The sequence below is a fragment of the Melospiza melodia genome, unplaced genomic scaffold (genome assembly GCF_035770615.1).
Source record: "Melospiza melodia melodia isolate bMelMel2 unplaced genomic scaffold, bMelMel2.pri scaffold_35, whole genome shotgun sequence".
Classification (NCBI taxonomy): Eukaryota; Metazoa; Chordata; class Aves; order Passeriformes; family Passerellidae; genus Melospiza; species Melospiza melodia.
The window spans coordinates 2553239-2569146 of NW_026948670.1; the positions used below are offsets into that span (position 1 = coordinate 2553239).

At 51.4% G+C, this 15908-nt stretch overlaps 1 protein-coding gene across 1 annotated transcript; it reads left to right on the forward strand.

Moving 5' to 3' along the window:
- Positions 1 to 11740: 11740 nt before the first annotated feature.
- LOC134434354 (olfactory receptor 14C36-like) lies at positions 11741 to 12673 on the forward strand. Its single transcript, XM_063183023.1, has one exon. It carries the CDS (start codon positions 11741 to 11743, stop codon positions 12671 to 12673), a length of 933 nt encoding a protein of 310 aa, XP_063039093.1.
- The last annotated feature ends 3235 nt before the right edge of the window (positions 12674 to 15908 follow it).

Consider the following 15908-nt stretch of genomic DNA (forward strand, 5'->3'; position numbering starts at 1 on the left):
TCCAGTCTAACCCTCCCTTGGCACATGTTAAGCTGTGTCCTCTTGTCTTGTCACTGTTCCCTGGGAAAAGACCCCGACTCCCCCCAACTGCACCCTCCTGTCAGGGAGTTGCAGAGAGTGATGAGGTCTCCCCTGAGCCTCCTCTTCTCCAGGATAAACAACCCCAGCCCACTCAGCCACTCCTCACAGGACTTGCTTTCCAGATCCCTCCCCAGCTTTGTTGCTCTTCTCTGGACATGCTCCAGCCCCTCTTTGTCCTTCCTAAATTGGGGGCCCAGAACTGGACTCAGCACTCAGGTGTGGCTTCACCAGTACTGAGCACAGGGGAAGAATCCCTGCCCTGCTCCTGCTGGCCACACCATTCCTGATCCAAGCCAGGAGCCATTGGCCTTCTTGCCCACCTGGTTTAGCAGGTTCCCAGCTGCTTCCTTCTGGATTACAGGGAGGCTGTTCTGCTCCCTGTGCCCATCCACAAGCTCAGGAGAGCACTTGTCCTGAGGACAACCTGTCCTAATGTTGAAAACTGGGGGAAAGAAGGTGTTAAGCAGCTCTGCTTTTCCTTATCTTTAGTTACTCTATTCCTCACTGCATCCTATAAAGAGTAGATGTTCTACTTATCTGTCCTTTTGCTATTAGTTTATTTTTAAAATAATTTTTTATTATTTTTCACAGAAATGGCCAGGTTAAGATCTAATTGAACTTTCACCACTCTACTTTTCCTTCTGCACAACCTAACAACATCCTTAAACACCTCCTGAGATGCCTGATTTATCCAATGGTGATGCACTCTCTTTTTTCCTGAGTTCCCACAAAAGATCCATGTCCAGCCAGGACAGTCATTTTCCTCTCAGGCTGAACTTTGGCACAAAGGGACAGGCTGCTTCTTCCCCCTTAAAATTCCTTTCTTGAGGTGTGTCCATCCTTCCTGGACACTTTCGTTTTTAAGTGTCTTTCCCTTAAAAAATCAGTACCTGATTCAGTACTCTCCAAATCTGCATCCTGAATCCAAGGTCTGCCCTGCGTAAATCCAGTGATGAAGTTTTGTTGCTGCCCCTCCTTCTTTCACAGAATATTGGTGTCCTGGTTTAGGGTTAAAGGGTTAGGGTTTAGGGTTAAATTTGTTAAAGAATCTCCAAAGGGGGCCCCTCCAGAAAGCAAAACCCACACAGCCCCTCCCCCCAACCGGTTCGGGAAAAAATTCCTTGGAGAGAGGTGGAAAGAACCTGTTTATTTACCAGACACATCACCCCCACCACACAAAATGAACAATACCAGCTGACACCGCTCTGAGGAAGATGACAAAATCAGAAAGTCTCTTTCGGGGGTGGTTGCTCTGTTCTCAGTCCCTCCGGCACTGGGCAGCTGCTGCAGCCAAACCTTCAGTGTTCCCGGGTCCCAGTCTGGAGCAGGTTCAAGATGGTCACAGGAACAGGAGAGGTGTGGGATCTCAGCACCTCAGGACGGAGGTGCAGAGTGGCCGAGAACACCCTTGGGGGGCTCAGGAGTCCTGGAATGTTGCCAGAAGTGTCTGGTGGCTGGACTTTGATCCTACACAGGAGACGACACCTGTATGAGGATAGGAGGATTTCACTGGGGTGAATGGTGGAGGGATAAGTTAATTAGTGTGAAACACAGAGTTTAGGATTTCTGTACAGGGGGGTCTAAAGAAGTAAGATGGAGGAATTGGGGCGTGTCCTGTTCTTCTTCTTCTTCTTCTTGGCCTCCATCTTCTGTGGTGATGTTGGCACTTCGGGATTGGTTATTACTAGAAGTGCACCGGTTAATAAGGGTAGAAGGTATTGGGGAAAAAATTATAAATATTGTATACGTAATTTCGAGTATAAAGATAAGTGACCACCCCGGGGGCTCTCAGTGTGCTCATGGCTGGCTTGCTGTGCAGACCTCTGTTGGGCTGAAAGAAAATCTTTTAGATAAACAATTAATAAACACCGAGACCGAGAAAAGATCAGAAGTCTCTTCTCGTCCTTTGAAGCGCCGGACTGTCCAAGGCCACCCGGGGCCTTTCCAGGCCACCTAAACAGCCGAGAAACCGACAGAGAGGAGAAACAGTCCAGGAATGGATGTGGACTGTTTAGCTAGAACTAGCTAATAAGCAGAAGCAAAAGCGAGAGCAGAAGCAAGAGCAGAAAAGCGAGCAAGCAAAGCAGCAAGCTGAAAGCAAGAAGTGAAAAACAGCCCTATGTACTGCCGTCTCTGTGTCCCTGATAAGAGAAACCCAAACAAAACTTCCACTCTTCAGAGCCAGTCTTAAAGGCACAGAACAGATGAATGGGGATACAAGCATCATAACGTCACCCCAGGACATTCCACCCCTTATCCCCATATCATCAACATACTACAACACATCATGCATTATTCATACAAAATTTCCATCTGTTCCCCCAAAATTACAAGCAATACCCATCATGCCTTCATCACATCCCCACACTGGATCACTGAATCCAGGCCCTATATTACAGAGCTGCAGGATTCCCCCTTTTCACTTTACTCACTTAAAGCTCCATCTATTGCTTGCTCAGACCTTCAACACTTACACATTTCCTTCTCCATCTTCCACTTGCCCAGACCTTCAACTCTTACACATTTCCTTCTGTCTCATGTCTCTATGGTTTAATGTACAGACAATGGCAGTAACATCCAATGAACAGTGATATTGCATATCATTCTAATCCCACAATCAGATCTCCCTGAGGTACACATCGTGTTGTTCCATCTCTTTGCATTATCCACCATGTGCAACCTGGTCCCTGAGCAAAGACAACCCCACAAATGGGTTTGTCTGTACTCGAGGCAGAATTGATCCACACAGTCTTCCCTAACAAACCTCTGATATGTACCACTGGGACTTTGTCTCCTTCTATTACATTCAGGGACTCAGACTGGGCAGGATCTGCTCGGTTGGTGGAACCTCGGGTGTTAACTAACCAGGTGGCCTTTGCTAAATGCTGCTCCCAATTCTTGAAAGATCCCCCACCCAAAGCTTTCAACTGGGTTTTTAGTAGTCCATTGTACCTCTCCACTTTTCCTGCAGCTGGTGCATGGTAGGGGATATGGTACACCCACTCAATGCCATGTTCCCTTGCCCAGGTGTTGATAAGGCTGTTCTTTAAATGAGTCTCGTTGTCTGATTTGATCCTCTCAGGGGTGCCATGTCTCTACAGAACTTGCTTTTCAAGGCCCAGGATGGTGTTTCGGGCTGTAGCATGAGACACAGGGTAGGTTTCCAATCATCCAGTGGTGGCTTCCACCATGGTCAGCACGTAGCGCTCGCCCTGGCGTGTCTGGGGCAGTGTGATGTAATCAATCTGCCAGGCCTTCCCATACTTGTACTTGGACCACCGCCCACCGTACCAGAGGGGCTTCACTCGCTTGGCCTGCTTGATGGCAGCACACGTCTCACAGTCATGGATAACCTGAGAAATACTGTCCATGGTTAAATCCACTCCTTGGTCTCGTGCCCATTTATAGGCGGCATCTCTGCCCTGGTGGCCTGAGGCATCATGGACCCATCGAGCTAGGAATAACTCTCCCTTATGTTCCCAATCTAGGTCTATTTTGGACACTCCTATCTTTACAGCTTGGTCTACCTGCTCATTGTTTTGGTGCTTCTCATTGGCTCTACTCTTGGGTACATGGGCATCTACATGGCGGACTTTCACAGGTAGCCTCCCTACCCTGGTAGCAATGTCTTTCCACTCATCAACAGCCCAAATTGGTTTCCCTCTACGTTGCCAGTTAGCCTTTTTCTACCTCTCCAGCCATCCCCACAGAGCATTGGCTACCATCCATGCGTCAGTGTAGAGGTAGAGCTTTGGCCACTTCTCTCTCTCAGCAATGTCCAGGGCCTGTTGAACAGCTCTGAGTTCAGCAAGTTGGCTTGATCCACCTTCTCCTTCAGTAGCTTGTGCAGCTTGTTGTGTGGGGCTCCATACGGCTGCTTTCCACTTCTGGTTCATCCCTACGATGTGACAGGAACCGTCAGTGAAAAGACTGTAGCGTGCTTCCTCTGGTGGCAGTTGGTTATAGGGAGGAGCCTCTTCAGCACGTGTCACTGGTTCTTTTTCCTCTTCATCTGTGACACCAAAATTCTCACCTTCGGGCCAATTTGTAATTACCTCCAAAATCCCAGGGCAATTCAGTATTACCTATACGGGCACGCTGAGTGATGAGAGCAATCCACTTGCTCCATGTAGCACTGGTGGCATGGTGAGTGGAAGGAACCTTGCCTTTGAACATCCACCCCAGCACTGGTAGTCAGGGTGCCAGGAGGAGTTGTGCTTCAGTGCCTATTACCTCCGAGGCAGCCTGGACTCCTTCATAGGCAGCCAGGATTTCCTTCTCTGTGGGAGTATAGTTGGCTTCAGACCCTCTGTAGCTTCGACTCCAAAATCCCAGTGGTTGACCCCGAGTCTCCTCAGGCACCTTCTGCCAAATGCTCCAGGACAAGCCATGGTTCCCGGCTGCAGAGTAGAGCAGGTTCTTTACCTCTGGTCCTGTTCTGACCGGGCCAAGGGCTACTGCATGGGCAATCTCCTGCTTGATCTGGACAAAGGCTTGCTGCTGCTCAGGGCCGCACATGAAATTGTTCTTCTTGCGGGTGACCAGGTAAAGAGGGCTCACGATCTGACTGTACTCAGGAATATGCATCCTCCAAAAACCTATTGCACCCAAGAAAGCTTGTGTCTCTTTTTTATTGGTGGGTGGAGACATTGCTGTGATCTTGTTGATGACATCTGTAGGAATCTGATGCCGTCCATCTTGCCACTTCACTCCCAGGAATTGAATCTCACGAGCTGGTCCCTTTACTTTGCTCTTTTTAATGGCGAAACCAGCTCCCAGGAGGATCTGGATGATTTCCTTCCCTTTCTCAAACACTTCAGCATCTGTGTTCCCCCACACAATAATGTCATCAATATACTGCAGATGTTCTGGAGCCTCACCCCTTTCTAATGCAGTCTGGAGCAGTCCATGGCAGATGGTGGGATGGTGGGGCTGTGCTTCCACCCCTGGGGCAGTCGGTTCCAGGTGTACTGCACTCCCCTCCATGTGAAGGCAAACTGAGGCCTGCATTCTGCTGCCAGAGGAATGGAGAAAAATGCATTGGCAATGTCTTCACTGGCATACCACTTTGCTGCCTTGGACTCAAGCTCATACTGGAGCTCTAATATGTCTGGCACGGCAGCACTCAGTGGTGGAGTCACTTCATTCAATGCACGGTAGTCCACAGTCAATCTCCATTCTCCTTCAGATTTTCGCACAGGCCAAATGGGGCTGTTGAAGGGTGAGTGGGTCTTGCTGACCACCCCTTGGCTCTCCAGCTCTCGGATCATCTTATGGATGGGGATCACAGCATCTTGAGTGGTTCTATGCTGTCATCGATGCACTATGAAAGTGGCAATTGGCACCTGTTGCTCTTCTCTCTTCAGGCCTCCTACTGCAGATGGATTCTCAGACAACCCAGGCAAGGTGTTCAATTGCTGGATGCCCTCTGTCACTACAGCTGCTATCCCGAATGCCCATCTGAGTCCCTTTGGGTCTTTGAAATACCCACTTCGAAGGTAGTCTATGCCCAAAATACATGGGGCCTCTGTGCCAGTCACAATAGGATGCTTCTTCCACTCATTTCCCGTTAGGCTCACATCAGCCTCCACCAAAGTGAAATCCTGGGATCCCCCTGTCACACCAGCAATAGAAACGGACTGTCCCCACATGTCTTGATGGGATTAATGTGCACTGCGCACCAGTATCAACCAAACCTTTATACTCTTGTGGTTCCGATGTGCCAGGCCAACGAATCCACACAGACCAGAAAACATGATTTTCCCTAGCCTCCACCTGATTAGAGGCAGGGCCCCTCTAAGCCTGGTTATCCTTCTTTCCCTGGGCATATGTTTTGGATGTTCCTTCAAGGGGATCGGACATGTCATCATCATCATACCTGGCCATTCGGCTACGGGCAACTGGAGCTGCTTTCCTTCTGGTGGCTTCCTTCAGTTCACGCACCCGTCGTGCCAGAACAGCAGTAGGTTTCCTATCCCACCTTCTCATGGTTTCCCCACAATCACGCAAGTAAAACCACAGCTCAGCTCGTGGGTTGTACCTTCTCTCTCCATCTGGGAAACGTCCGCCTTGGATACCAGAACCTCTGATCTGTACTGCTGAAATTTGGAGAAGGTCTTCTTTAATCTCCTCTCTAAGCTTCTTATGATTCTCCTCTATCTTATCCTCTAATTTCTCCAGACGTGTTTTTACTGCTGCAATTCTGGCATGTGTTGGGCCATGCACAGCATCTGCATATGCTCGGAGCTTCCTTGCCCTGTCAAGCACAGTCTCAACCCTCTCATCCCTCTTCATTATGGCTAAGGCAGAAGCATATTCACATGGCCCAAGTCGTACACATTTTTGCCACATCACAGACGTGCGTGGTACTAAGTTGGGTTCCTAGTTGTTACATCATCTGAGAAGATAATCTCTGCCACTGCCATTTCTCTCAGACGTTGGATCCCTTGCTCTATGATCTTCCACTGAGTTTGTTGTATATAGAGATCATCTGCACACAGGTATCTTCGTGCAACATTGTCCAAGACCCATGCCCAGTGGCTGTGTGGATTAGCCCCCCTCATCATTTCTTGATCAATGACAGGATCCTGTGACAGGGATCCCAAATGCCTGGCTTCAGTGCCATACAGAAATGTAGCCTCACCTGCAGCATCCCAGAGAAGGACCAGCCAACTAATTATGGATTCATCAGGTCGTCGGGTGTAATCCTTCCTTAGGCCATCAAGGTCCTTCAGGGAAAAGGACTCAATATTTGCATCTGATCTTGCACCTGCTGCTTTGACTCCTGATTTTATGTCAGGAGGCATTGAGGTTCCTTCTCCTTCATCATCATCATCATCATCATCCACTGGTCGATTGGTCTTGTCCTGCATTTCCCACTTCTAGTGCTGGTAGCAACAGCCATGGGTTTAGATGCTGGCTTAGGCTCACTATCTGGTTTGGCTGCTGGCTTCGAGCCTGGGCTGTTGGCTACAGCTTGAGTGACTGGGATAGCTGATTTATCTCCCTGCCCCCCTGCCTCTGTCTGCTGCCCTACACTATCTAAAAAAGTGTAATAAGCATAGGCCAGGGCCCAGCTTATTTGCAATTAGCCTTTTCTCCTTAGAATCGTCATGGCACTTCTCTTTTAGGTATTTGCCCACTTCAGCTGGGTTCTGAATTTGTTCCTGTGGAAAATCCCAGTCTACAGGATCAGAAAATTCCTTCAAGGTTTGGCCTATATTTTCCCATTCTCCACATCACTCAGAATTTTTCACGCCTGCCTCTGCTTCTGGGTCAGGGGTCTCACCAGCTCCTCTGGATATCTCAGCCCTCATTCTAGAGAAGCTGCAGACCATATAGAGGAAGCTTACCAGATTAAATACCAGAAAGATGGTCTCTTTAACATTCAGGGGAAACTGAACATTCTCAAAAAGTGATATAACCAATCCAAAGGAGAAGAAGGAAAGGGAAGGCTGGAAAGTCTTATTCTCGGCTCCTCCTCTGACAAACTGGATGCATAACCATAGCCATGAACCATTCATACCTGGAGCAGACCCCAGCATGTTTATAAACTTCTTGCACATCATTGCCACCAAGCCCAGCAGGATAGCTACTCTGGTCACTGCCCCTCTGATGTAAAAACTACGTATTAGGGGCAATACTAAAGCTATTTCTGGATAAGAAAATAAACCTAGGGACCAGAGAGGTATTAAAATCTCAAAAATCCCAAGGGACCAGAAGTGCATGCAAGCCTTCACCCCAACAGACATGATGAATTCAAAAAGTATGGCTATGAGCTGATTTAAATAAACACAGAGTAATGGCAACCAAAATGCAGTCAAAACAGGGTTTTCCACTCTCTCGAGCCCCCAGGATGGGCACTGATATTTTGTCCTGGTTTAGGGCAAATTTGGCAGAGAATCTGCAAAGGAGGGCTCCCCCCAGAATGCAAACCCACACGGCCCCTCCCCCCAACCGGTTCGGGAAGAATTCCTCAGAGAGAAGTGGAAAGAACCTGTTGATTTGACAGACACAGCACCCCCCAGCACACAAAATGAACAATACCAGATGACATCACTCTGAAAAACGTGACAAAATCAGAAAGTCTCTTGCAGGGGTGGTTACTCTCTTAGGCCCTCCGGCGCTGGAGCAGCTGCTGCAGCCAAACGGTGCAAACCCTCGGTGTTCCCAGGTCCCAGTCCGGAGCAGGTTCGAGATGTTCACAGAAACAGGAGAGGAGAAACAGTCCAGGAAGGAATTTGGACTGTTTAGGTAGAACTAGCAAATAAGCAGAAGCAAAAGCAAGCAAAAGAGAGAGCAGAGAGAGAGCAAGCAAAGCAGAAAGCATAAAGCAAGAAGCGAAAACAGCCCTATTACTGCCAGTCTCTGTGTCCCTGATAAGAGAAACCCAAAGAAAACTTTCACTCTTCAGAAACAGTCTTAAAGGCACAGAACATATGAATGGGGATGCAAGCATCATAACGTCACCCCAGGACAACGTCCAAATTAAATTATATCAAAGGATGATTCCGTATGAAATCTGCCAGAACAGACAGTTCTGGGTGGCCTTGGAACCTTGGGGGTCACCTCTCATCTGCTTTCAAAACACTGGGGGTCTGTGCTATTCTTTCCAGGGAAAAATGATCTCTCAAGAGCAGATATCCATAGCTAAAATTTGGAAACTGCCTCCAAAATTCCTTATATCCAATGATAGCTCCCATACAAAAGCTGACAGGACTGTCTACATTCCCTTGCCTTCCTCAGGGCAAGCTCTCATCTGTCTGTGAAACACTGGGGCCCTGTACTTTCCTTCCTATGGAAAAGAACTGTCTTTCTTGTCCAGATGCCCACGGTAAAAACTGGGATTTGGCCTCCCAAATTCCCTCTATCCAAGGATTGCTCCGAGACAAATATTCCCAAGGGAAACAGGTCTGGCTGGCCTTGGCCTCCTTGGGGCTGCCTCTAATCAGCCTTTAAAACACTGGGGCTCTGCCCTTTCCTTCCTGTGGAGAAGAACTGTCATTCTGGTCCAGTCACCCATGGCTGAAATGGAATTCCACCTCCAAAACTCCCCAAATATCCGAGGGCTGATTTCAGACAAAAGCTGCAAGGACAGACAGGTCTGGCTGGCCTTAGCCTCTGGTGAGTGCCTCTAATCTGCCTTCAAAGTCCTAGGGCTCTGTGATTTCCTTCCTGTAGAAAAGAACCGTCCTTCTTGTCCAGGCACCCATGGCCTCAAGCACATGAGCACTGTACAGGGACAGAGGAGCTCTGTGCTCAGTGGGATGGAGACTGAAGACAGCAGAGGAGAACCCTGGGAGGGATTCAAGGGTGGTTTCAGAGATGGTCCATCCTTCTGACATAGTAGACAACAGCCAGAGAAAGAAAAAATCAATGATTAAGCTAGCTGGGGAGGCCCAGACTGGGAACAAAGAGAAAGGGATTTCCTTCCTAGGGCAGGACTGTGGTGCAACACTTCCCCCAGAAGGAGTCTGGGTCAGCCCCAGGCTCTGTGTGGGCAGGCAGAGGCAGGCAGGAGGCAGAGCTGTCAGCAAAGGAAGGGCCCAGCCAGGTGGGGCAGCCAGGGGATGCCGACAGCCTGCAGGGACAGAGGCGCAGGGCAGGGACACCGTGGGACAGCCTGGGCTGCACAGGGCACAGGGATGGGCAGCAGCTGCAAGACAGCCCTGCCAGAGCCAACTTGGGCAGCACTTTGGCCGTGGCTGCTGGCCCTGGGCCTGAGGCAGGAGCAGGAGACAAGAGACCCTTGCAGGCCTGGGGCCTCATTGCCTCCTTGTCCCTGCTCAGCAGCTTGGCAGGGGCTACCCCATGCTCCTGCCCTTGCCATTGCACATCCCCACATGCCAGTGCCCATCCCGGGAAGAGCCCTGAGCAAGGAGGGAGGGACAGGATCTGCCTGGCCAGGGGCTGGGGCCCAGGCCTTGGCCCTTTGCATTCCTCAAACACATCCAGCTTTGCTCAGCACCAGAGACACCTTGGCCTTGTTTGTCCCCTGCTGTCATCACTGCCTCCAGTGTTCTGCTCTAACTGGAACCTGGGGACACTTCCTCAATTGTGTTCTTTAAGGGGACCCATTAAAACTTCAAGAAACTTTGGAGTCTAAATTTAATTTTGAGTTCTTGAGAAGTTTTTTGAAGACTCTCTAAGGGATTGAGTCTGATGTAAACAACACCAAATCTCAAGAGGCTCATTGAAGTCCTTGTGCTGTGTCTGTGCTGCTGAGCTTTAAAGGAACAGCTCTTCCCAGTATCAGCTCCTGTCCCAGCCCAGCAGGGCTGAGGGCTCTGCCAGAAAGCACTGAGAGGACAGGAGCCAGGCAGAGACAGGCTGAAGGCAATCAGGATTGGGAAGACATTGAGCTGAGACTTCACTTGGGGAAACATCTTCACAGCCCTGTGCATGGTGAGTGTGTGGGTGCAGGGCAATGTCCCCCGTGCTCCTGGAGGGATCCCCTGAAGTCAGCGCACCCCACAGCCTGGGGGATGTGTCAGGAGGACTCTCCCAGTTTCTCTGTGGCACAGGAGGAGGAGGAGTGAGAGGATGTGCTGCAGAGAGGGCCTGCCCTGGGCACTGTCAGAGGGACAGGGCAGGACGGCTCCTGCTGCCAGGGATGGCTGCCGGGGGTGAAGCTGGGGCTGCAGCCAGGGCTGCCCAGGACTGTCCTGCAGAGCAGCTCCTGCAGCCCTCAGGGCTCTTGGCCAGCCCAGGGCATGTGCCACCTGCCAGGGGCAGCTCTCAGCCTGCCTGGCAGCGCCCCATGGACACTGCTGGGGAGAAGTTGGAGGTGGAAGGAGCCACCCCCATCAGGGCAGATTCCTCCTGCTCTGGAGATGGTGCTGCATGGCCAGGGCTGCTCTCAGCTTTCTCCTCAAGGGAAGGGAAAGGGGCTGTCAGCTTTCTCTGTGTCACTGAGACTCCTGCACTGTCACCCTGGGCATCACCAGATGGGCCTCAGATCTCCCTCAGAAAGTGCCTCCTCAGCCTCTTCTCCCTACAGCCAGCAGCAGCAGCACCTTGGCTTGCAGCATCTCTGTTTTTCTGCCTTGCTCTTAAGGCCTTGCTGCCAGGGAGATGTCCCTGGGCAGTGCCCTGTGCTGGGAGGGGTCTGCAGGGCAGAGCTGAGCCCCCGGGGCTGGGCCGGGCTTGGGCAGCACTGGCAGGGACAAGGCTTGGATAGAGAGAAACAGCTCCCAGTAGGCACAACTCCAGGCAGCAGAGAGCCAGACCAACCCTTGGTATCCATTCCTGTCCAGCTGCATAGGGAAAGAGAGAAGATTTCAGAGAATATTATTTTTAAACTGGAGTGTTCAAAAAGTCCAATTTATTTTTCAATAAATTTTTAAGTGCAGGCACCTTCAAACAGAGGAGTTTTAATTATCAAAGGAGTCCTGGGTGGGGACTAGCACTGTCTGAACTGGGGCACGGGAAGCCCTGTTTTCCCTCTGGGCTCTGCAGTGTTCCGCCTGAGAGCAGTGCTAAAGATGAGGCGGGTACTCAGTTGCACAAGCTCAAAATCAAAGAAAGTTTAGCCAAATTTCCTCACAGGAAGAGAAATGATTTTGCAGAGATTAAAAAAAAATATAGAATTGACTCAAAAAATTTGGTCACACCTTGTCAATGTCTTCCTTCAACAGTCCACAATGCCCAGAGTGAAAAAATGTCCAACAGCAGCTCCATCAGGCACTTCCTCCTGCTGGCATTGGCAGACATGCGGCAGCTGCAGCTCCTGCTCTTCTGCCTCTTGCTGGGCATCTCCCTGGCTGCCCTCCTGGGCAACGGCCTCATCATCAGCGCCGTAGCCTGCAGCCACCACCTGCACACACCCATGTTCTTCTTCCTGCTCCACCTGGCCCTCAGCGACCTGGGCTCCATCTGCACCACTGTCCCCAAAGCCATGCACAATTCCCTCTGGGACACCAGCACCATCTCCTACTCTGGATGCGCAGCACAGCTATTTCTGTATGTCTTCTTCATTGGAACAGAGTTTTCTCTCCTGACTGTCATGTGCTACGACCGCTATGTGTCCATCTGCAAACCCCTGCACTACGGGACCCTCCTGGGCAGCAGAGCTTGTGACCACATGGCAGCAGCTGCCTGGGCCAGTGCCTTTCTCCATGCTCTGCTGCACACGGCCAATACATTTTCCCTGCCCCTGTGCCATGGCAATGCCTTGGATCAGTTCTTCTGTGAAATCCCACAGATCCTCAAGCTCTCCTGCTCACACTCCAAGCCCAGGGAACTTGGGTTGCTTGTGTTTTCCATCTCTTTAGCTTTTGGTTGTTTTGTGTTCATGGTTTTTTCCTATGTGCAGATCTTCAGGGCTGTGCTGGGGATCCCCTCTGAGCAGGGACGCCACAAAGCCTTTTCCACCTGCCTCCCTCACCTGACTGTGGTCTCCCTGTTTGTCAGCACTGGCACATTTGCCTACTTGAAGCCCCCCTCCATGTCCTCTCAATCCCTGGATCTGGCAGTGTCCGTTCTGTACTCAGTGGTGCCTTCAGCCCTGAACCCCCTCATCTACAGCCTGAGGAACCAGGAGCTCAAGGCTGCAGTGTGGACACTGATGACTAGATGGTATCAGAGACAATAAAGTGCTGCCCCGTTTTTGCAAATCACTTGTAATAAAAGTAATCTTTGATAGTTCTGCTTGGTTTTGGTGGTTGGTTTGTACTTTTCTTTCCTTTCTTTCAGTTTTTAATACTATTCACAAACAAACTTCATTTTTTGTGCCATTTCTTGTTCTGTTTCTCTCCACCCTCATTGTGGTCCCAGACTGTGTCAATTAGGAGCTGTGCTTTCAGAAGCTATAAATTAGAGAAAGGATTTCCCAGCACAGTTTTCATGAGAGTTCCCCCTTCTGTTGCCTCCTCTGGAGCTGCCGCAGCAATGTCTGTGTGCAGAGCTGGGGGCAGATCAGTGCTGGCCCAGCAGCTGTGCCCAGCAGCAGCAGCACTTTGTGTTGCCAGTGCTGCTGCCCTGGCCCTGTCCCGCTGCCCTGGTGGCCCTGGTGTTGCTGTAGGGCCTGAGTGCTCTCGGGGCCGGGCACAGCCCTGGGGGTGGCAGTGCCAGGGCTGCAGCAGGGACAGGCCATGGGCACTGCTGGGGCAGCGCTGACGCCTCAGGCCAGGACCTGGGGGATCCAGGCTCCTTGCCCAGGCTCTCCCAAGAACTCCCCCAGGCCAATGCTCAGCACAGAAAAGTCCCGTGAGCAGCCCCAGGCTGGCCGTGGGCAGGCTGGGGGCAAACAGCATGGCTGGGGCTCTGCAAGGGCCCTGGGGGAGATGGGAAGGAGCAGCAGAGCAGGGGCTGATCCATCCCCAGTGCGCTGCACAGCCCAGGGCAGCGTCCCAGAGTGTCCTCATGGAGCTGCCAACAACATCCCCCCTCTGCAGCCCTGGCCTCTCCCCCAGCTCACACAGGTGCCCCATCCTTGCAGGCACAGACATGGAAGCACTGGCTCAGCAGCCCCTGTTTGCATTGCACAGAGCAGGGGGAGAACCCCTATGCTGTTGGTGTGGGGACATGAACCTGAGGCAGCACAAATGCCATCAGCCCCTGGGGCCAGCAAGGGCTGGGGGACACAAGGGAAAACACTCAGCTTTGTCATGGCCTGTGCAGTCAGCCAGAAAGTTTGTTCCCATCAGCTGGGAGTTTCCTGTCCCACTGCAGACACTGTTGCTCAGAGACAGGGCTGCCTGGCAGCCACCCCCAAACTGCCCTCAGGATTTCCCTGCCTTCACCTTTACTTTCTTTCCTCTTTCCTGATACAGTTTTCTCCCTATTGCCCAACCCTGCTCCCTCTCCTGCACACAGCCCATCCCTGGTTGCCCTTTCCTCTCTGGCCCCACTCCCCATTGCAGTTCCTGACTTGGCCCCATGGGAACGTCCCTTGGGCAGCAGGATCATCCTACAAGTGCTGCAGGAATTGTCTGCAGGCTCCTGCAGTGCCTGGGGCTGCTCCCTTGCCAGAGGCACCCCAGGCCAGGGGGGCACATCTGGGCTGCTGTGTCTGGCTCTGGGGCTCCCTGTTCTGGGCAGTGAGGAGGAGCTGCAGAGGCTCTGCAGGACTGACAGGATGGGCTTTGGGGCTTGCAGGAGAAGCTGAGGGACCTGGGCTGCTGGAGCTTCAGAAGAGGAGGCCCAGGGCTCATCCAGCAACTGCTCCAAGGGTGGTTTCAGAGAAATCCAGAATCAGCTATGTTGGAAAAGGCTTTGGAGATCAAGTCCAACGTGTGCCCTGATATTGCCTTGTCTCTCCTGAGCCTCCTCTTCTCCAGGATAAACAACCCCAGCTCCCTCAGCTGCTCCTCACAGGACGTGTGCTCCAGACCCCTCCTCAGCCTTGTTTCCTTTCTCTGGACACGCTCCAGCCCCTCCATGTCCTTCCTAAATTGGGGGCCCCAGAACTGCAAACAGCACTCGAGGTGCTGCCCAAGCATTGCTGAGCACAGGGGAAGAATCCCTGCCCTGCTCCTGCTGGCCACACCTTTCCTGATCCAGGCCAGGAGCCATTGGCCTCCTTGCCCACCTGGGCACACTGCTGGCTCATGTCCAGCCTGCTGTTCATCAGTGCCCTCAGGTCCCTTTCTGCCTGGCTGCTGTGCAGCCCCTCTGTCCCAGCCTGTAGAGCTGCAGGGGTTGTTGTGGCTAATATGCAGGGCCTGGCACTTGGACTTTTTCAATCTCACCTTGTTGGATTTGGGCCGTGCATCCAGCCTGTCCAGGGCCCTCTGCAGAGCCCTCCTTCCCTCCAGCAGATCCACACTCACACCCAGCTTTGTGTCTTCTGCAAATTTGCTGATGCTGGACTCAGTCCCCACATGCAGATCATCAGTGCAGACATTGAAATCCATGCTGGCTGGCTCTGACCCCTCGGCCATCCTGTGGGTGCCCTGGGATGGCACTCAGGGTGATCTGTTCCATAACCTTGCCGGGCACCCAGGTCAGGCTGACAGGCCTGGAGTTCCCCAGCTCCTCCTTCCAGCCCTTTTTGGGGATGGGCTCACATTGGCATCTCCAGTGCTCTGGGACCTCCGTGCTGAGCCAGCACTGATGGTAAATGATGGAGAGCAGCTTGGGGAGCTCATCCACCAGCTCCCTCATCCCCCTGGGATGGATCCCATCTGATCCCACACCTGTGAGCATCTGAGTGGCTCAGCAGTTCACCAGCTGCTTCCTCCTGGATTACAGGGGCTTTTCTGCTCCCTGTGTCCATTTACCAGCTGAGGAGAGCACTTGTCCTGAGGACAGCCTGTCCTAATATTGAAAATTGAGACAAACAAGATGTTAAGTAGCTCGGCCTTCTCCTTATCTTTAGTTTCTATATTCCCCACTGCATCCAATAAAGAGTAGAGGTTCTCCTTATCCCATGTTTTGCTATTAATTTAATTGTGGAAACATTGTCTATTTTTTTTTCACAGAAGTGGTCAGGTTAAACTCTAATTGAGCTTTCACCTCTTAACTTTTTTTTCTGCACGACTTTACAACATCTTTAAACATTTCCTAAGCTGCTTGACCTTCTGTCCAAAGTTGATGCACCTCTTGTTACCCTTGAGTTCCCACAAAATCTCCACGCCCAGCCAGGCCAGTCATTTTCCTCACTAGCTCATCTTTTGCCACACTGGGAGAGCCTGCTCCTTCCACCTTATGATTACTTTCTTGAAATGTGTCCATCCTTCCTGGACCCCTTTGTTTTTAAGGGATGTTTTCCTTAAAAAAAAACAGTGCCTGATTCAGTACTCCCCAAATCTGCATCCTAAATAGGCCAAAGTCTGCCCTTCCTAATTCCAGTGGAGAAGTTTTGTTGCTGCCCCTCCTTCTTTCCC

Coding starts and splice junctions, on each gene's coding strand:
- LOC134434354 (XM_063183023.1), top strand. CDS start 11,741: ATGTCCAACAGCAGCTCCATCAGGCACTTCCTCCTGCTGGCATTGGCA.